This window comes from Fringilla coelebs (assembly GCF_963513975.1).
Source record: "Fringilla coelebs genome assembly, chromosome: 4".
Classification (NCBI taxonomy): Eukaryota; Metazoa; Chordata; class Aves; order Passeriformes; family Fringillidae; genus Fringilla; species Fringilla coelebs.
Window position 1 is genome coordinate 15646498 of NC_140032.1, and position 21097 is coordinate 15667594.

Genomic DNA, 21097 nt, shown 5'->3' on the forward strand with positions numbered 1-21097 from the left:
CAACCAGCTTTGTTATTAGTGTTCGTATTTGGTCATTTTACTAATTATGTGATTCAGCTTTTCCAAGTAAACTCCTGGAATTTCCTCCCTCTGATTTGTGCAGGCACTTCTCAGGGCCAGTATTTCCCTCCATTTAGCTAAAACAAACAAGAGCTTTCTTTTTGAAAGTAGTTCAACATCATGAGATAAGTTTCCTTCCTCCTTTTAATAGCTTCAGGGCTCCCCAGGGGGAAGTGCCAAAAACATGATTTCCTTCCAAATTCTGAGAGAGATACAATGTTCTGGTAGGTGGTGAGATTAGATTACAGTAGAATTAACTATTGGTTTCCAGCTTTCATTCTTTAGGCTGCACCCTCAGCTCTTACAAGCCTGTTGCTTCAACTCACCTGCGGTGTTTATTCACCTTTCCCGCTGCTCTGTGCCAGGCAGTCAGGGAGCACATGGAAGCTGCAGTGCCATTTAATGACAACCCACAAACAAAAGCCATAAAATCCATTCCTTCATGTGCTCACTGTTCTGCAACCCTCAGCCTGTGGGGGGCATTCCTGAGGACAGGGCAGAAGCTCTTAGGATCAGAAATGGGATCAAGGCTCTGTCCTGAGTCTGCCATGTCATTTCAAAGACGAAAGGAAAAGCCCATGCAGCTGTCCAGGCAGAGGGCTGAAGGAGGGAGCAGTGAGGAGATTGAGTCCAGCACTGCCCATCTCAACCCCTTCCTCCAGCTGGTCCCTTTGGGACATTTCTTTTATGAATAAATAAGTGAATAAATAAAATCAGCTAGCTGTATCTGTTGTTCACCCTAACCACAGTAGGGTGGATTGATAGCTTGTAGACGAGGGTTTTGAGGAGATATGGAGAAAGTGTCCTTGGAGATTAATTCAAGGACAGCACTCTAAGGAGTCTGTTGCCCATTTTTCAAGCGTTCCTCTGTTTATTTACTGAAACAACAGGAGTAATATGACATCATAAATCTTTTAAAAATGGAAATACTAGTGCCAGTCTTGAAAGATTAATAATAAGGAACACCTTTTAGAGTGTGCTCATGGAGATGTAATATGAATGATTAGTGTTCTTGAACATTAGAATTACAGTGTATAATTGTAATGTTATAGTGGTTATACAGAAGCCAGAGATCCCCTAACGGAATACATTGTGAATTTAATTATTTACATGGAGAAATCAGGGCTGATGTAGTCACTGAATGATAAAACTACAGTTTCCTACAATCTGGAATTATTATGAAGGAGCAGCATGGCTATCCATGTCTGTTATTTAGCTAGTTAAAAATTCTATAGCTGATATCCTCTGTGCTCTAGAGCTTGGAATGTCTGTTAGGCTATCTTCCTGCAAGCACTACCATAGGTACCAAAATTCACTGAACAAGGATTTTGCTTGCAGGAGCATGAGCCCACATCAGGGGCCCAGGCTGGTTCCTGGGGCAGGGAGGGAGCTGTCTCTCACCAAGAACCAAGTGGCCACACAGGCTGCTTTGCCTTGTATTCCTTCTGCAGTGGTGGCTTCAAACCTGCTTGGTAGCATCACATCCAGCAAAAGCATGAATAAAATATATATATATATGCTAAGGAGACACATTTCCCTAGGCTGGCTTCTGGGTATACGTACAACCACTCAGAAAAACCTAGGAGTTCTTCAGCTGCTCTCACAATGTCAGCAATATTGAAAGTAGAGTTTCAGGGAAGAACAAAACACCGCTCCTCTGCACAAAAGGCAGGATTGTGTAGATTCAGCACCTCTCTGATGACAGTTCTTCCTGTGTTTGCCACTCTCAGAGTGCACCTTGCAGGGCTCCCCAGGTGCCTGGGTGTGTGCCTTAGTCCTCCAGCTCAGCCCAGGGCTTCGCAGGCTGGGCTGTGCTGGGGCACCTGCACAACTCCAGGGGTTTCACTGGTGCCTGTGAATAATTGATATGATAGCAAAGCAAAGAAAGGAGGATTTTTAAAATCTTCTCATCACCAGTTGAGAGACTCATCATAAAACTATCAGACAGCATTCAGCAGAGTGGAAATCCCTGCTCTGATAAGCCCTGGCCCTGGAAGGCAAGGGATGCAAAGTTGAGGATGGAGTTTCTCTGGCTGGATGCCCTGCAGTCCCCCACACTTGGCTCTCACTGCTGTAACTCACCTGTGCTGCTGCACATCCTTGTTAGAAAAACAGCATCAAACCAAATCGAGCTGCAAGTGATTCACACCTACCCATAGGCTTTCTCTTTAGCTGGAAAAAGCCTGCAATTCAGTGAAACACCAATTCCAGAAACCCCTGGTGCATGATCCTGAACACGGGTGTGTTGCTGTGCATACAAGGAACTATAAATGCTGTATAAGAGCACATTTGTTAACACAGTTTATTGGCACACTTATTGGCAAAGCATACATAAAATACAGTTGTATTATATAACACACTGACTCACTGTGTCTTTACATGATGAGTTGAACATATTAATATGTAAATGAAAAAAAATTAGTTTCTTTTATAAAGTTTCACATAAATACACCGGAATAAAAAACAAAACAAAACAAAAAAGTAAAACAAAAAAAAAAGAGGGCTTTACAAAAATATTATACAAGAAATATACTATGAAAAGAAGTAACAACAAAGCCAACTCAGATACAATAATAAAAACACAAAAGTTTTAGATTTATTAAGCTGCCCACAAAGTTAATGGATTACATGGCTTTAAAATATCTGGATCGACAGCAATTTTTACAAAGCATAAACTCTCATAGGACTGGGTGTCTTTTTCCACATAAAAATATTTCTCATGTCTTTGATGAAAAAAAGACATTTCTTGTTTCAGTATTTTTATTAAATGATGGATAGAGTATCTACTGGCATCAGCTAAATGTAAATTAAAAATGCTGGATCCTTTAAATGATTAACTGATGAAAGAAAAGTTAAAGAATGAACAAAAGTTACTTTAATTTACTTTTCCTTAAAAGCTGATCTTTTTCTGAAACAAGAAATTTCAGGTGCAAGTTGAAAAGCAGAAAATATATTACAATTGTAAAAAGTTTTACATAGTTATGTTAATGAGATCCTGAGCACTGATGACTTGTTAAAATATGGCCATTGTTTGATGAGGAAAAAAACAACCCCTTCCAATAAAATGCACTGTCAGAAATTTGCCATGAGATGCTGTTTAATTTTCAACTATTTTTATTGAGGTCAGTGCCAGTATCTAGCTGTATGACAATACTTCCAAGGAATGTATATGGAAGCTTATACAAGAGTTTTCCCTAATGAAAAAAGTCGGATAGCTTTAGTTTAGAAATAGATACTGTATCATTTGAAAGGTGTTTCTTTTAAATTTTATTTTGCAGAATGCTGTGAAACAGTAATTAACAACCCACTGAGGTACATTGCAGTGGGGACCGCTGCAGAATGACCTATTGGGAAGCTTGTGGTGTGGGGTTTTCAGATTTAGTCTCCTGGTTAGCAGCAGGTTTGCTGTTCCATGGGCTGTTATTTCCCAGTGCAGGTGAATTGTTGAAATCTTCTTCATCATCCATGCCATTTGCTGCATCATACTGTGTGTTCTCTAATCTAGTGATAAGCCTTTCGTCTTCATCCCCAAATTCGCCTCCCATCAGCGTTGGTTCTCCTACCACCATCACATCCTGTGAACAGCACCCAAGATTTGTTATATGGAAACCTTGAGAGAGAAAAAATCAACTTCAAAAAATTATGTTAGAGAATTCGCATCTCTTTTACTTTGTGACATTTGAACAACAGAGCTAAAAGTTCCCATATAGTAGGAACAAGGAGAGAGGCTTACACTTTATTTCTAATTTAATTAAAAACTGTAACACATCTCCATAGCCGCATGCTGATGGCTCTGGATCTCAGATACCCCAGAACTGAAAAGCAGGTAGCCTGAAAAATATGCCTGATTTTAAGCAAATAAACAGGCTATGAAACTGCCTTTAAACTTCTCCTTAAAATATTTAGCCTTTATCCAGATAATCCTTCCTGAGCCATTTTCTTTGGAAAGGCACTGGGGTGTATCTCAGTAGGAACTTGGTGATATGCGTCTTTTAAAAGTAGTTTAAAAGAAATCACATTTCTTATCCTCAGACTTCTCCAACATGGAGCACAGCACTCTAATAAAGATGGTAACTCTCTTATCCATAGCCAGCCAAGCCCTTTTACGCATCCAATATACTTGACATTCTGCTACTTAATTATGGTAATTAATTTAGGTAAAGTTTTCGATAAAAACAATGTTCACACTGATTTGACAATTTGCATAGCTAATTAAGTCATTAGCAAAAACCTGCTGATTGCCAACAAGCCCTGAATTTACCATCTGTTATTTCATGGTGCCTGTCACCTAACTCCATGTAGGCAACCCTGCCGCCAATCTGTGCAGTAAGAGGACCAATCTGTCCAGCTGGTACCGTAAAAGCAAGATGAAGAGTGCTAATTATAATTACACTGATGAAGCTAGTACTCATCAGAAACTAAAGCATGCAAGAAAGAAAGAATTCATCTAATCACTGCTTTAAGTACAAATTGTCCTTCCATGAAAACAAGTAAACCGCCTACTGTACTCCAGTGCATCACAGATCTGCTGCAAAAAAACCTAAGCAGCATGGGATAGAAAGGTGCAAACTTGAGATTGGAAAGCAAAGGTGCAAAGCCAGAGAGCTCTCTTGTTCTCTCTGTTCAAGGGAGAATCAGGCTGCTGTGCTAACAGCTAAAGAAATATGTGGGATGCATCTTTTCATGCAGCTCAGGTGTCAGGGCATCAGGTAGTGCTTGGTAGAAGTGCAGTAATTCCAGATGTATAGCTTTGTTCCTGCTGATTTAACAAGCCCTTCCAAGAATTCTGGTGAACAATGGATTCATTTTTTAAAGGATCTGTTCCTCCTTATGAATGTTAATAGCAAACAGAAGACAAATGTTTGCATTTAATAAGGTTTCTTTTTAATCAGATATCTACTCCCTTCACCACAAAACAATACAAATTATTGCCTGCAAGCGTTTACACTATTTCTTGATATCCCTCAGCAAAGGCTGGCATGTTATAAAAGAATGTTTGTGACACATTTTCAGCCTGTGCTATGTAAAAAAATTGTGCGTATATGAGAATTGTTACATTATTTCTTCTTCACTTTGTCTGTTTTGTTACTCCATCTATCCATAAAATATTTGGTTAAAAAAAAAAAACCCTCACACACAGCTTTGTGACGTAAAAGTTTAAAAGCCAAAGGTGTTCCTAAGCAAAAGTTTATTCTAATTTATCCCATCCCTCTAAACAACAGGCAATGCACAGTGCCCTGCTGGACCAGACCTGATCCCGTTGCATTGCGAGAGCATCAATGACCAAAGAGACCTGGCAGAGGACAGCGAGTTGGGCGTCAGTGTGCGGTGTTACACGGCAGGCAAAAAGGACCGCAGTGGCTGAAACACAGAGTCACAGACCCAGGTGGCAACAGCTCCTCTCACTTTGGCACTCTCAGGGACAGGCCTGAAGCTCTCTCTGGTGCCACCCCAGCAAGAGGCAGCGCCTCGGGTGAGACTCAGACAAGCGCCCAAAGTCCCCGTGGGGCTGCAGCAGCTGGCTGGGGAGGCACGGGAGAATTAAATATGTGTTACATCCACCAAAGGATTGGGAGGGGAAATGTGCTTAACAGCTGCCAGTGCTGAAAGGAAGACAATCACTCTAGGCCAATCTGAGGAGATATAGACTAGGGTACTAAAATGGAATTAAGTAAACAAAAGTGTAATCCCCACTCCTAAAACAATATTCCTGTTCCTGATAATGGCAGGCTGAGGATTAACCATCCCATGGGAACAGTGCTAGTTTTACTGCTCAGGTCACCTAACGCTAGGCGGGGAAAAAACCCTCAGTCTGTGGTAGGAAACATTTGTGCATCAGTGGGGAGATGTTCAATGACCTTGTAAGTATTTCCACCTCTGATTTCTCAGGTTCATTTCAAATATTATTCCTTTCATATAATGACTCCCACTGAGAGAACAGTTTGCACTTGTATTTCCCTCTATGCTATTGAGTCTCCCTCTCTCTCTCTCTCTCTCTCTCTGGGAATTGAACTACAATTACATTGAGGTTAGTGGATTTTTCCCTCACTCTATTTAAAAGATAGATATCACAGCATTCGTTACAGGACATCTGAAAAAAAACTCTTGACAATCTTGCCACTTACAGTTATATCAGGCAAAAATAGTGTCTCAGGAAGCGCACATGCTGTTTCCTCCCCAGAGGATTCTGCTCCTCAGACTGAAAGCTGAAGACCCCACCAAGTGCACCCCATTGAACCTCCACTCTCTAGATCCCGTGCAATGACCACCAACCTCTGAGGAGGACTGGAAGTGACTCCTTTTAGAGCCCCTCAATGCTTCTCCTTAAATTGGCCAGTGGGGGTCACTGCTGTTGAATGACACAAGGCTCCATCCCTCCCAGGGTTGAGGCTGCAGCTCTGGAGTGCTCCTAGCTCCTGCTCATGGAGTGAGAAGCAGAATCCAAGAATTAAACCCTAGTCTCTTGCATGGCAGCACACACTGCTATGGCCTAGTTATGGTAGCACATATTTGACTAGATTAGTTTAAAAAAGATTTAGACTGTAGTCACTCAATCTTATTAATTTACTCTGTGATTAGAAACAACATTTTTGGTCAAGGAATGTCTCATGATAGTAAAATATGGCTGTGGTGAAGCACTGTAAATAAAGCAGTGGTTGTTTTACATTATGTGATAGAAATGTAGTATTTTATAATATAACCACAAAAGCAGCTTTCATGTATATCATACCTTTCATCCTGTAATAACCCTAGTTGCCATCCAAACTTAAATTGATGCATATAAACTATATAAACAGAGATCACTTCACACAACACTCAAATGCAAGCACTTCTATTTAACAGACTGGTCATTTCTAGGTTTTATCTTTTTTTTTTAAACCAAGCCTCAAAATTTAGCTCTGCCCAGCCAAGTTAAGTGACTAAACTTTTTAGCTAGGGATCATCCTATGTCTAAACAATGTCCTAGTGAAGTTTGGAGGTAAAAATATCTGTTGGGCCACGTGAAATTCCCCATCCCCGAGCCTTCCATCTTTGCTGCTGTTAATACATAGCCTGCTCAGTGTGTTACAGTGATCAGTTTGTAGCTCTGTTACAGTGATCAGTTTGTAGCTCTGTTGTCACAGCCCCCAGAAGTAGACAAACAGTGCTTCACAAGCCTAAGGTAATTAAAAATGCCTGGCACTCTCAAGTATATCATTCAAGCACATCTCATCCTCCAAGAAAGGAAAGTTGCACTAGTTTTAGCAGCTGGCATACCTCTAAGTGCTAAGTCAAAAGAAGAAGGGTTCCTCCTCCTGCTTTCCTTCTTATGGAATTGTGTTAGTGGTAATTATTTAATAATTGACTTTTTAGCTCCTTGGCACAAAAATTATTAATGACTGAGAGCCCCACTGCTGCCTACAGCCGTAATGGTCACTGCTTCCATGAGAAAAACATCAGACTGACTGGTATTGAAATGATCCTTAGAAACAGAACTGACTTTTTAATTAGGTTTCAGAGCAAACACTTTCTAGAGAAAAATCTTTCACATCTCATCATAATTCTCTCTGTTAACTTGACATTCTGTTCTTGTTTGGAATGTTTTTCCTAAAGCACAAAAACTGGAAACAAAGTTATTCTCTGTCTGTTCTTTACTACTAAATCTTAGACTCTGATTTGCATGGTTTTGAGACATGAGATAATTTCTGACACTAATCTCTGGCCCTGGAACTGTAGCTCTGATTCTACAACATGCATTACAAACCACCTAAACCTACCCTGTTCCTGAAACACATATGAGACTGCATTGCTGCCTTCCACATTAGCAGGTTTATTTATGGATTTGGTTTCTGAGCTTACAGAGAGCTACAAAGAGAAAGAGAGATTATTGAAGTACTTGCTTAAAGAGTGCAAGGAGGTTCTACTTTAGACTCTGGACGTAATAAAGAATGTTTCATTTACTCAGTGCCATGTAATGATGCTTTATTCTTTCCAAAACATGATATTTCACTGGCTTTATGGTTACAGCACTACACTCAATGGGATCTTCATTAGTAATTAAAGCAAAATCCACCTATTAATTTCTGTGGTGATGACTGGGAGAAGCATAGAGCAATGGTTCCTAGAGTTTGTGACAGTTGTGGATTGCTATCAAGTTTCAAAAATATGAAAATGGATCAATATGCCCTTTTAAAATTAAACTTAACAGACAGTGATATTTAAGTGAAAATAGCTGTATGGACCCCTTCTGATGACCTTGCTCATAACTGTAACCCACTGCTCACAGTACACAAATAACTGCTCTACAGTACAAGGGTTTGGGCTTTCAGGAAAGTTGTATTTGAAACAGAAGAATATGAAAAATGCTAAGGAATATGATTTTAGTCAATGAGAAGGCTTGAAAACTGAGCAAAGATTTGGGAAAATATTGCAGCTAGCTTCAAATACTAGAGGAAATTATTAGTACTGGGTAAGTGGTAAGACAATGACACACCCAAATTAGGTAGCTAATTTCTTTAAAATGATAGGAAGGCTAACATCAGAAAGGCAGGTTTTCTATGAACCTTGCAGAAGGACTCTTGCCCATCCTTGCTCTGTGTCTAGAGGAAATTGGTAACTCCAGTTTCTGCCCAATAATCTTTCCAAAGATCAGATGTGATTGAGAATATGAACAGATCCAAGTTTAAGTTACTGGTATCTGCTGAGACTAAGGCAGTTGAGAGGAATATGGTTTCTGGGTCCCTGTCCTGTCTGTTTCCTTTCTGCACTAAAACCAGTCAATGCATCCATGGGGAGCACTGGCAGTACTAAACCTGCACCCAGGAGAGCCTGAGAACAGGAAACTTCTGGTGAGAAAGATGTTTTTGTATTTGTGCTGACTTTAGCAGCACTTAGTTCTACTTCCACCACACTACACTGTGTTACCTCAGCACCTGCAGGATTTGGGTCAAAAGCATCACTGGATAAGCAATGGGCCACACAACTAAGAATGAGTTGTGTGGTGCAATCATGTGGCACACTGGCTAACTGCATTTGTATTAAGAATGTAGGAAATATGTAGGAAATATGTAGTACATTGAAAAGGTATTAAACGAGGGACTTGGGCCAGAAGAGTCATGTTGACAAGAGATCCTGAAGGGATCCTGAAGGTCTGCAATCAGTAACCTGAGAATGAACAGAATCACAGAAACCACTGTTCATCCCACCATCAGAAGAGAAAATGGGTGCAGTAGAGTGCAAGTGACTGTCAAAAGGACAGAAATTTGTATTTCATTTACCACAGTTGAGAAAGTATAAACAATAGTTAGAAATAAGAGGATGGACTGAGAGTGAACATTTTCAAATTCCTGATGAAATGGGAGATACCCACCCACTAGCAGAGACCCTTCAGATGCTTTTATGGATTGTCATTAGAGATGTATCAGAACGTGTCAGCACTGTGGGAATGCTAATAAATTTAAGGCAACACAAGGAGCACAAATGATACTGATTGATTAGACTTCAACAGCTGAGCTTCAGGATGCAGTGCCAACCTGACCCATGCATGGAAACACAAGCACATCATTTCACTTGCTGAGCTTGGCTCTCTATTGTCTGCACTGTCCCTGCCTGGAGAACTGATCAGAAAACAATGCAGGTGAAGGAAATGGTACAACCTTGTCCTTCCACTTGTAGAAGAACCTCAATCTGGCAAGTAACATTCCCTCATTAATCAAGGTTGGCCCAATGTATTTATCTGAAGAGTTGGAAGGGGCTGTGGGGAAAATGACAAAACTCTGAAGTTTCAAGATTTTCCATAGCTGATGGTGCTTCTGTTATCTGGACACTACCCTGAACACAGGACATTTGCCTCTCTAGGCATGAAGACCTCATTAAAGAAACAGAAGTTGATGGTGTGAGTGAGAAATGGGCATGAGCTGTGTGGTAAGCTCACGTATTTGCCAGACTGCATGTAGTGTTAATGTAGGAGCAAAATGGAAGAATTACTAATATCCTAAACCAAAAAACATCACACAGAATAGAGCCTAAGAAAGCAGTGTTTAATCAGGATTAATTTAATGTCAAAGTTAAAACAACACAGAAGCATAAAAGAGACAGGAAATTTGCTGTGATTATGATGGAGAGACTGACTTTGCAGGCAGGAAAGAAATCATTGGAGAAAAAGAGAAAGTTGGAATACAGGACTTCATATTAATCCAGGGTTGATATAGATATGAGCTCATTGTGGGGTTCTCCAGAGAGGAGGATGAGAAAAATGGAACTGAAACTAGCTCTGGTTATTTGAATCATCTGGATAGAAGATGCAGTGATTTCACTCCTCTTCTCTAATAAATGCTTTTAACACTGAAAGTGAATGATTTCAGTAGGGTGGGTTTTTTTTCTACGGAGAAGGAAAGTCCCATTCACAGAAAGCTGTGCAGCTAAATGAGTATTTTAGTGAAATGAAAACTGCAAAATTGTGTTCAAGGATCTCTTGTCTTCCATTGCATGTAAGGGGAACCAAACATTAACTACTAAATGATACACTTTAAGGAACAGTTATGGGAAAGAAACAGAAAGCAAGTTACTGCTACCTGCAGCTATCTTCAGAAAGCAATGGCAACAAGGTCCACTTCAAAGAATGCATAATTTTGAAGAAGCGTGGGATTGCATCTCTTTATTAAACTGAAAAGCGTTGAATAGTTTTACACTGAAATATCCTCCTGCTAAAATTATTTTGAGTTGTCTACTCTACAGGGTGGCCAAACCATCAATTCCATCTGGTTTGCTATCTTTGCTGTGGGGAAGATGGGAAGAGCTGTTAGTATGTCAAATTGAACAGCTAAGCATTTTCCCCTTTGCAGATGGAAAGGAAAAGTGTCCTAAAAATGGAACCTGATCCTCCATACAAAAGAGTTTGGACCATTTTGCTACTCTGGTACAGAAAGCAAAGAATATTGAAAACTATTGAGTATGCAACATCCTGAAAGTAAAAGAAAGCTAAAATCCATCCCTTATACCATAATAAACTCCACCAATATGTCTCAGATGCTCAACTATCATCTCCATCAGAAGAGCAGCCTTGACTGCTTCATCGGCCAGGAGCAACCTTCAGCACCTGAAGTCACTTTCACTATCAGTGGGAATGACAGGTAACTATCAGAGGGCTCCATCACATTCAAACTTTCAGGTACACGTGGCTGCAACTCAATACCACAAAAGTCCTCTCTCCAGGGAGGAGCAGGCTGAAGAGAGGCAGGGGGTCAGATTCTGGTCCTGCTGAACTCTGAGCAGGGTGTAGCTGACAGAAAATGTCTACTGTCTTTTAAAGCTGGAGACAGCAGGGAACTAGCTGGTTGCTGGTTTTGCATTTCATTGGAGTTTTTTCTTAAATATGGTTGAATATTGATCCAAAGGTTTTCCTGGCAGATACCATCAGTGGGGCAGAGTGGTGCCTGCCACCAGGAGATCAGGTAGTCAGCCTTCTGACTGCTTTGTGCTGCCAGAAAAACACAGAGATGCCTATATTAGGGAAAGAATCTGACTCCAGGGATGCGAGCCAATTTTAATATGACAAGGAGGAAATATGAGTTTAATGTACTGAAGCCCAAAGCTGTAAACTAGTGGATTGCTAAATCAGTTACTAAACAAAAATCTTCGTTTCATTTCACTGGTGTTAGTCGACTCCTCTGTTTTAAATCTGGATATTTGAGTTTCCTAGGAAGTGTCTGCTTTGTGCTAGCAAAACACCTATATCCTTTGTTAGGTTTCAGAGGAGACCTACCCCTTCCTATCTGCTGATCAGAAATCCAATAAAAAATACCTGCATATTATTCCCAGGATATGACTTTATGGCTCCTATAATATCAAATTAATTTCCCAAGCTTTAAAATGCATAAGCTATCTCCTTATTGACTAAGGCACGCTTTGTCACAATTTGGGGTCTGAATACCCCTGTACTGTGACTAAGGCAGTAAATGTGACATCATTGAAGTGCTGATACAGTTGTTACTCTGGAAATGACTCGGTGTCTCCCTATACAATTAGGATGTCAAGAGTTACAGCTAGTAGGGTGGATAAGCTGAATGCCACATTCCAGGGGATCTAGCCTCTGCAAGTGGAGTGATTGGACAAAGAGATAAAATCTGCAGGTAAGTTAAATCATAACCTGTTCCTGTTCAGCATCTGAACCTGGCACCAATTAGAGGTAAGGTACTAACACAGACAGACCAGCAGCTTCCTCAGGTACAGCTCTCCTGCACCACTGGGACACATCCTTGCTTGGCACCTGGCAGGTGAAGTCTGCAAGTCTCATGCTATGTCTACAAACACAAGGCCTGATCTGAGTCCCACCACTACTGAAGGGACACCCCCTGGAAAAAAGGGGAACTGGCCCAGGCCTTTAGAAAATCACATCTGATCCTCAGGACACTTCTGTTTGAGAGTCCTGCATTAAAGCTGCACTGCAGAACAGCTTCTTCACATCTCTCCACTAATTCCCCAGCTTCCACAGCACACTGTGCAAGATTGCCTTTTGCATGTGACAGTTTGGCTCAAGAATGCACCTTCTTTACAATTTATGGAAAGAATTAAAGCACCATAAGTGATTCAGGCCTAAAAGGAAAGTGAGACTTACAGGTACCTGACTTGATAGACTCAGGTTTGCAGCAGCTGACTTTTTCTTGCTGTTGGTACTATTTGCATTGTTCCCAGCACTACTGTTGGAAGTGCTGCTGGTAGAGTTTTTCCTTTTCCTCCGTTTGGTTGTTGGTTGTCTTGTGGGTTCTGCTGCAATAAAATGATAAGAAGGAAAGCAAATGGCAGATATTGTTAAGCAAGAACTAAAGTGATCCATAAGAAGTGCTGCTGAAATACTTTTTCAATCAGTTTTAAATTGCTAAGTTTAATAGCAGCAGTTGTATTAGATTTAACATACAAACCGTAGAATTATATTTGGACCCAAACCAATGGAATCTGCTTTCAATTTTTTCTGCTGGACTAACAAAGCTCATTTTCCCTGCATTGTCAATAAAGGTATTCAAAACCCTTTTACTGATGGGAGCATCATGATGATGATCACTGTGGTCAAAGTGACTGTGGAACCTGCTGAAGGTCACACAGCAAGAAACTGTGCTAAATGAAAATGCAGGTCCTGCAGTGGTGGAGGGTACAGCCTGGAATCCTACCCTACTGCTGCCATCCATGCAGTGAGCAACGAGCAACCAGCCACCCTTTGGGCTCCTTCACATCCTGTGTGGGGTGCACCTTTCCAACTGCTGCTCCCAGGAGAGCCCATGAAGCCTGCCAAATGGCACTGCCCTGCTAGCCTGCAAACCTCAGACTGAATCAGGACAGCTGCACAGCTTTGCTTAAACTGGCAAAGCACAGAGGGACAATTGTTCTTTTCAAAATTTGTCCTGGGTGCCCATGTGAACACTCTAAGATATAAGAATCTTTATAATCTGAAAAAAGAGAGAATTATTATTTTGAAGTGTAAGAGGAAGGAGATTAGGTCCAGGCCTGTAAATAACTTAATATTAGTCTCAAAGACAATTAATTATGAATTGTAGCTGTAATTTCAGAGTCACAGCAGGAAGCAGGATTACACAAACAATGAATTCTAATGGAGCCAGTAGGCATTTTGCATTCCATCTACACATATTTTTGTACTAAATTATATCCTAATCATAGTGAAGCCATCTTAGTGTGCACATCTATAAATCAGTTGTGTCAGACTGAAATCATAAAATATCAGAATAATTTTCAGGCTTCCTTTGGGAGCATTGTTAATTTTTATGACTTTCCTTTATAAGTAAGCTTTCCCATTGCTTCTCTATTATTTTACTATAAAATAAGTAGAATTTTGGAAGTGAAACATACCTGGTGGGGCCACCATTCTCTGCCATTTTTGAAATAAGCAAGTCTTCAAGCAGTCTCGAGGACTTAGATTGTAAGTTTTATGTCTTGACATCAGTTCCTGCATTGGCTCCAGTATAACACACAACTAGAAGGAAAAAACAGAATAGAAGAATTTCATCCAAGCAAATCCTCCATTGATCAGTATTTACAAACTCAGAATTGGGAAAACTTCTTCTTGCTATTTATTATCCTAGGTAATTTATGGATATATCAGATAAACTTCAACTCTAGTCTTCCAGGCTACAGAGATTTCAGAAGAGTATAAAATGTTCATGCTTCATTGCCAAAGCTGCAAAGATTAATAAATAATAAAATGCCCATAGTGGATTAGCATTCACATACAGCAAAATGTGTTCTTCTGACCTGCTGCACACCACAATGAGAACTTATAAATGATCTTTTATTGTGATATTGCATGCAAAATAATCCAGGTAATTTTGGGCTTTTTTTGTTATATGAGGACTATACACTCTCTTCTTATCATATGAATGACCCATATGAGAAAAAAAGAGAAGCATTTTATTTTTCTTGTCTGCTTGAATGCTGAATATATAGGATAGAGATTTCTGAAAATATGGAATTTCAAACATCTTTTTTTAAATAGAGTCTAATATATTTTCCACCTGTTCACTTAATAATTGAATATTGTTCACTGCTTTCTCCTCCTGTTAGCACAGCAGATCCAGCAGAAAGAGCACCATGCTGCTTTCTAGTCTCCTGTTTATAACCACTGAATCATTTCCAGTCATTTAAACCTCACTCAAAGCCATAGAAGGCTACAAAATTGCACACCTGTAAGTGAGGGCTTACTCTTGTTTGCCAGAGCCTTGGTCTTTTAGGCATCATAAATGAGGAGAAAAACTCCAGACCGACCTACAGGTGCTACCTGAAATTTGCAGGGCTGGCACACAGGAGGAAATGGTTCCTTACTTGCAAACTGAGCACATATGATATGGAAGTAGCTGGCACAGAATAAGCATGGAGCCTGCATGCCATTTTTAGTCACTTTTCAAAGCAGAACTGCATTTAGAAGCAGGGGCAGGTTGGGCTTTTTTTACCAACAGAAGTAGGGCAACAAGTTGATCAAAATATTGGAAGTTAGAATGGCAACTGAAGAAAGGTAACTTAACTGAAGAAAGATAACTTAAGCCAAGACTTGTTTTGAATTATTGACTTAATTTTAGGAAGTTTTGCTGAAGGATTGTCCTGGATTTTCTTCAGCAGGAGGTGTTTTCCCTTTGTTCTTTTACAAATATATCAGACAGGAGACAAATTCTTCTCTCTGGGCTGCAGAGCTGAGCAACGCTTGCTCCGTTCTCCCTAAGTGCACCCTTCTCTCATTCATATAAATGGAGGTGCAAAGTATTCAGGGAAAATAGTTGAAAGGGTGAGGACTGCCATGAGGACTGAGACTAATTCAGCATTTAAATATCACTGTGTATTGGCACTGCTGTTCGATGAGCCTTCCATGAACAGCAGTTAAAACAGAGATAACATAAAGCAGCAGGGAGAATGAAGAGCTTGAGAAATTATTTTTTCCCAACTGCAGAAATTGAATCTGCAGTTGCCTCATTGATGTTTTTCTTACATAGTTTTTACATATTTTTTGTAAACAAATATTTGCAAGATAATCTAATAGACAGAAAGCTACTATCACTTAGTGCACTCTGGGTTTGGATTTTCATCTGGTTCAATATTCAATAAAAATTAATATCATCAGGTCCTAAAATATATGCAGGACCCAGTTTATGCTGTGAAAAAAGGTGTTGTATTTTGAGTTGATATTCAATTTATTCTGAAACCTGCAGGTGCTTGCTCAGGTTTTGTGTATGTGTGTATGTGAGTGAGAAAGAGATTTGTGATCGTAATGGACACCATTGTTTTGACTCTCTAAAGTCTGGGTTTCTGGCATGGCTTGCTAAATTTTCTCATTATGAGCTGACAGCAGCAAGCAGGAAAAAGATACTTGTGATAATTCTGAACAAACTAGTTACCCCAGGCAGAGCACTAGACTCACACAGCTCTACTGCTGCTGGGACTAAAAATACAGAAATGTATATGTAGGTTCTTCCAGCATTTCCTTAAGGACACTTTATTCATTATATACTTACTCTTCCCTAGACATTTATTATTGGCAACAAAGAGAATGTTTCTTCTTTATCATCTTGGCAAAGGTGTTTGCTATTGTGCTCTAACCATAATGTGCACTGAGAACTACGCTGTCCGTGCTGCCTGTGGATATCTTGACTGCTAATCCTGCATACAACCTCTTTCACTTCACACACAAGGTTAAAATGGAATACAGATCCAATATCTAGAAATGCTTGACTGATCTCACTTGCATAGAGAAAAACATATGGGCATTGAGGGCCCTACTCTAGGACATGGGAAAGTCTCATCTTCTGAAGACTTGGGAGCTGTACGCACTCCCATGAATTCTTCTGGTTTTTGGGGAATTCACAACCATTTTCTTCCTTTAAAGTCTGAAAATTGTAAGGTTGGCCTTGGATACTTGAATAATAGCAGGGCATTGAACTCTATAGTTTTAAATGTATCTAGCTCATGTGAATTTGGCATAAGTGTAAAATGAACTGGATTAAAAATTATTGATATCAAATCTCACAGTCTTTTTGGTGACCTTTGAGACCTACTTGAAGTTTAAAGTAACTCAAACCCAAATCCTTGAAAGAGGAAATGATTGTGCTCCAATTATCCTAAGTCCAAGGAGCTTGTCATTGACAATCAGTAACTTGGTGATTGGTTTTAAAAAAGCCAGTTTAAAAATGTGGGGACAAGATGCATTTAAAAGCTTGATTGGCCAAAACCACCTGCTGTCTTTAAACAATGGTGAGCAGGTAACTAGCAGGCTGGGTTGACAGAGTGAGTTCTTAAAACAAAGCTAATGAAATGTTTTATTCTCCTGCATTCATTGGGTTATAGAAGCCTGAGGCTTAAATTGTCTATTCCCCACAGATCATCTAGTCTCCCTCTGTGAGATTTCTTCACAACATCCATTTTAACATTTTTTCAAGCACTGGATAATACCAAAATGTACAAGTTTTTACTACAGTACTATATTAATAATATTTGGAACACCAACAAAACCAATCTCTTCTACAAGCAGTTTCTTCACAGCTTGAAATCAGTCACCCAAGAAAATAGCCTAAAGACTTCAAGAATTTAGTGCGGTGACGATGTATGATTACAGAAATAATTTCTACATTCCTAGGAATACAGAACCTTTAATGGCAATGCTTGACAAGAGAGATATTTCTGAGTTCCACACTTAGGCAAGACTAGAGTTGAGATCCATATGCCTGTGCACCGGTGTCTAGTGCCAGCTGAAATGCCCTAGATGATGCTGGATCTGATCCACAGGATGGCTCTTGCTGTCCCAGAAGGACAAAAAGCTCCTTGTGGATGTTTCAGGCACTAGAATGTGTTTTAATTGTGTGTGCAGTTGAACAAAGCCTAAAGTTCAAAGAAAAAAATTATGTTTGTTTTAGCTTTTAAAATGTGTTTGGAAAAATGTGTATTGCAATAGATGATGTACTTTCCCTCTGCAGTACCACAACCCGTTGAAAGAACTCCACACTATGCTTAGTAACCCAATACAATTAGAATTAGTTTCTAGCCATCTTATCTGAGCTGTGGTGATGATGTCTGACCATTGCTCAGAACCATTGCTGTTTCACTGTCAGAGCTGTGAGGTGGAGCCAGCTCTAGGGATGTGTTTCACAGTGTTTCACTCTGAGAGATCACTGTCAGGAGCAGCCTGTATCTGTGGGTGCCCAGTACACACTGTGACCCATGCACATGGTTTGCTACTATATGCCCTGGCAGTGACTGATCTGGACTTTCCATATGGATCCTATGGACAATTCATCAGTTAGAGAGCTTGGGTCCAACTTGACAAAGTGGTAATGCTATACCTTTGGGGCTCAGGGAAGTGAAAAGAAGGAGCATAATAATGTTTGGGGGTTGGTTTTGGTCGGTTTTAGTTTTGGTGTTAGTAAAACACATCTGAAAGAATTTATTTTTTTAATGATTGTTTTTTGGAGGAGAAAACTAGCATTTACAGGTTTCAAAACCCAGTGCTTTTCAAGAAGGGAGTTATATGAGGGGATAGTGGTGGCACTGCAGACGGAGTTAAAGGGTTCTGAGAATATGGATCCACACACAATTTCCTGTAATGCCTCAGATATCAACAGAGCCCAAACTGGCCTTCATCAATAGGGGGTCCAGTCACACCAAGAATAATTTTAGCTTTATGATTTTTGTTCTAATGCTGGGGTTTTATTCCATTCCGAGAACAAACTCTTTCTGGAAGCAGCGAATATTAGCAAGAAGCGCCGATGTGAAAGCTCTCTTTTACCTTTTGCGCACCATAAGCTCACGTAGTCTATTTCTAATCCCACTGGCCATTCCCCTCCTCTGCAGCCCCCTGGCTCCGGAGGGTTTTGGCTGGCGGGCGGTGCGGTCCTGCCGGCGCTGAGCTGCAGGTGGCAGAGCTGCCCCAGCGAACGGGCTCCGCTGCCTCCGCGCCAGCCGCACAAAGGAGCGGCAGCCCTTCCCTCGGCTTCCCGGCGCTTTTTGCATCTTAAAGAGATGTCGGTGAGCCTCCAGGCTTGCCGTGTTTAGCTGATGACGCTACATAATCACACGAGAAGTTTCTTTAAATCAGGAATCATATCTGGTCAGTAAGCCAGGTGGCCAACAAGTCCCATGGTCCAGCAAAACAAGCAAGTTTTAACTATCTTCCCAGGGCTGCCTATTTTGTCTGAATACATAAAAGTTTCACTAACTACAATTTAAAAAATGGGAAAAGCTAAATTTTTTCATGTAGATGACACTTAAAAATGTAAATGTATAATGTAACATCAGTTTTTCTGAATGAGCCAGCAAGGAACCAGGCAGCAATGAGAGTGCTCCCTGAAGTTCTACTGAAATGTAGTTTTAACTCTTTGATGCTTGAAACTTCTCCTGGTCAAATGCCTGTATTAATCACTTGAAAATTATAGGAACTGTTGCATATTCAGAGCTCATGTTGATTTACAGTCCTTCCTAAAAGTGACAAAACCCCCATTTGAATGGGAGTATTAATCACTGGCTAATATTCAGGTAGGATGTTGACAGTGAAAGGTACACCTGGAATACAACGTGCAGCCTTGAAGAGGTTCAGCATTCTTTTAGAGCTCATTTTTTATCCTCCACAAAGACTCTGAGTTATCAACCAACAAATCTAAACACAACATTTTACTTCTATGCTGAAATGCAGTCTTCCCTTGGCACACCCTCTATGTGCTCTAGAGAAAACAACTCCAGTTCATGCTGCTAGAGAAATTCTGGCCCCAGGGGCATTTCTCTGGGAAAGGTCCCATTTCTTCAGAGGGGCAGGATTTCTGAAAAGAACTGAAATGTCTTTGCACATCCACATCCACTGTTTTATGCCCATCCACAGGTACACGTTTCCAGATGTCCACAATATGTTACTGACACACCTGCAGTGAGGAAGGGGACACACTAGGGATGCTTTTTCTTGTAAAAGAACTATACCTGGAAGTTTGTCTTCCTTGAGTGGTTTCAAAACCCTGTATGAGTTCCCTGGACCCCAGCAGCACAGCACTGAAACAGGAAAGCTGCTGCAGTCCTCAATACAGTTCATTTTTGGAGTTAGAAACAGAGAAAGCTTATGGCTGATTTTAAATTTCTCTGCTCATGCTTGTTTTTCAGAATTAATGTAAGTTTCATTCCCCTGCAGAACAGAGGGAGGAATGAAAATTTCCTAGGAACATATTGCTGCTTCTTTCACTGGCCGGCTTGCAATTCACTGCTCAAAATAGCATGTGTTTTTTAAGGATCACATGTGAATACAGAACATTTTCATCTTAAAAACCATCTTTGTTTTCCATTAAAAACATGAAGATATAAATGAGAAATGTTTGGGGGTTTTTATGAACTGAAAGAAATAAGGTGGTTTTTTACATACTTGTTTTCTAGGGGGGAATGCTTTGGCTTTGTTTTAAGCTCTTGCCCACTATGTCAAGTCAAATACAAGTCTCTTCCATCAGAACATTTCAGTGGATCAGCTATAGCCAGGTCCTTCCCTGCAAGATAAACTTTAAGCCAAAAGAAGGGGCTCTGAGATTCCCATCACTCAACTTACTATTCTTGCTACCTGCTTTCTCTTTTTGAACAGCCACTGTGCACTCCTGCTGAGATGTGGAATTAATAAATGTTCATTGTAATGGTATACATGGAATAAGTAAGTGTTCAATTTTGGCAGTATTTAGGGTAGCAAGCGGCAAATACAGTAACTGCTTCAATTTAAATGATAAATCCAGTTATTTTAACCTGAATATTCAAAATCCAGTCTGCACAGGGTCATTTATTTTAGTGAAACCTTAGATGATCTTTGGGACAGAATGAAAAGCCAGCTCTTAACCTCAATAGCTTAAGTAGTCCAATACCACAGAGTAATCCCTAGCTTGTTTACTGTGACTACTGTTCTCTCCATATTTCCAATTCCTTCAGTGCCAAAGGTTTTTTAAATTGGCTGTGTATAAACAGACTGAAGTCCTTGGGTTTGCTACATAGGTAGGAAAGAATAGGAGTTTTGAAATCTACAAGGAGGTGGGAAACTGCTTGGAATGATTGTATTGGCACGCTTACTGTATTTACTCCTAAATTAATGACATTTGATTTAAACAGATAGTAATGAAAAGGTTTTAAAAATAAAAATAGATTTTTTTTTTTACTAAAAAAATAAATGTTACTAAAAATAATTTCTTTAGGCTTTGACTTAAAATCTCATTGACATGAATGGGATCACACCTCTGAAAGAAATTGTTTTAGACTAGCTCAGGGCTCAGCAAGACAGCCCTGCATCAGGTTGAACTTGGCTCATATTTTAAGTACATCTCCAAAACCATATGGAATGGATATTTTCTGTTAGCTTTAAAAAATACAGGATGAGTTTCTGCAGCACAATAGCATAGCAAAAGCAGATTCTGGGACAAATTCCATAACCTGAGATTTACAGGTCTAGGATATACTTAATAACCACCACTCAGCATGGGAGAAGGTTCCATGTTTTGTGACACCATGCTGAGTCAAGAAACATTTGTACTTGCAACCACCTAAGAAGCTAGGAATTAGA

At 40.1% G+C, this 21097-nt stretch overlaps 1 protein-coding gene across 6 annotated transcripts in view; it reads right to left on the reverse strand.

Annotated features, from left to right (window-relative positions):
- Positions 1-2357: 2357 nt before the first annotated feature.
- Positions 2358-21097, reverse strand: part of LDB2 (LIM domain binding 2) — a 211348-nt gene continuing 192608 nt past the window's right edge. Inside the window, exons 6-9 of one of the 6 annotated variants that reach the window (XM_084204324.1) lie at positions 13900-14023; positions 12662-12807; positions 6334-6476; positions 3519-3635 (exon numbers count right to left, since the gene is read on the reverse strand). In XM_084204324.1, coding sequence (XP_084060450.1) covers positions 6372-6476; positions 12662-12807; positions 13900-14023 — 375 coding nt within the window. In that variant the 3' untranslated portion in view covers positions 3519-3635; positions 6334-6371. Of the gene's footprint in view, positions 3671-6333; positions 6477-12655; positions 12808-13899; positions 14024-21097 lie in introns of all 6 variants that reach the window. The other 5 variants (XM_084204323.1, XM_084204321.1, XM_084204322.1 and 2 more) reach the window with 5 other exon arrangements.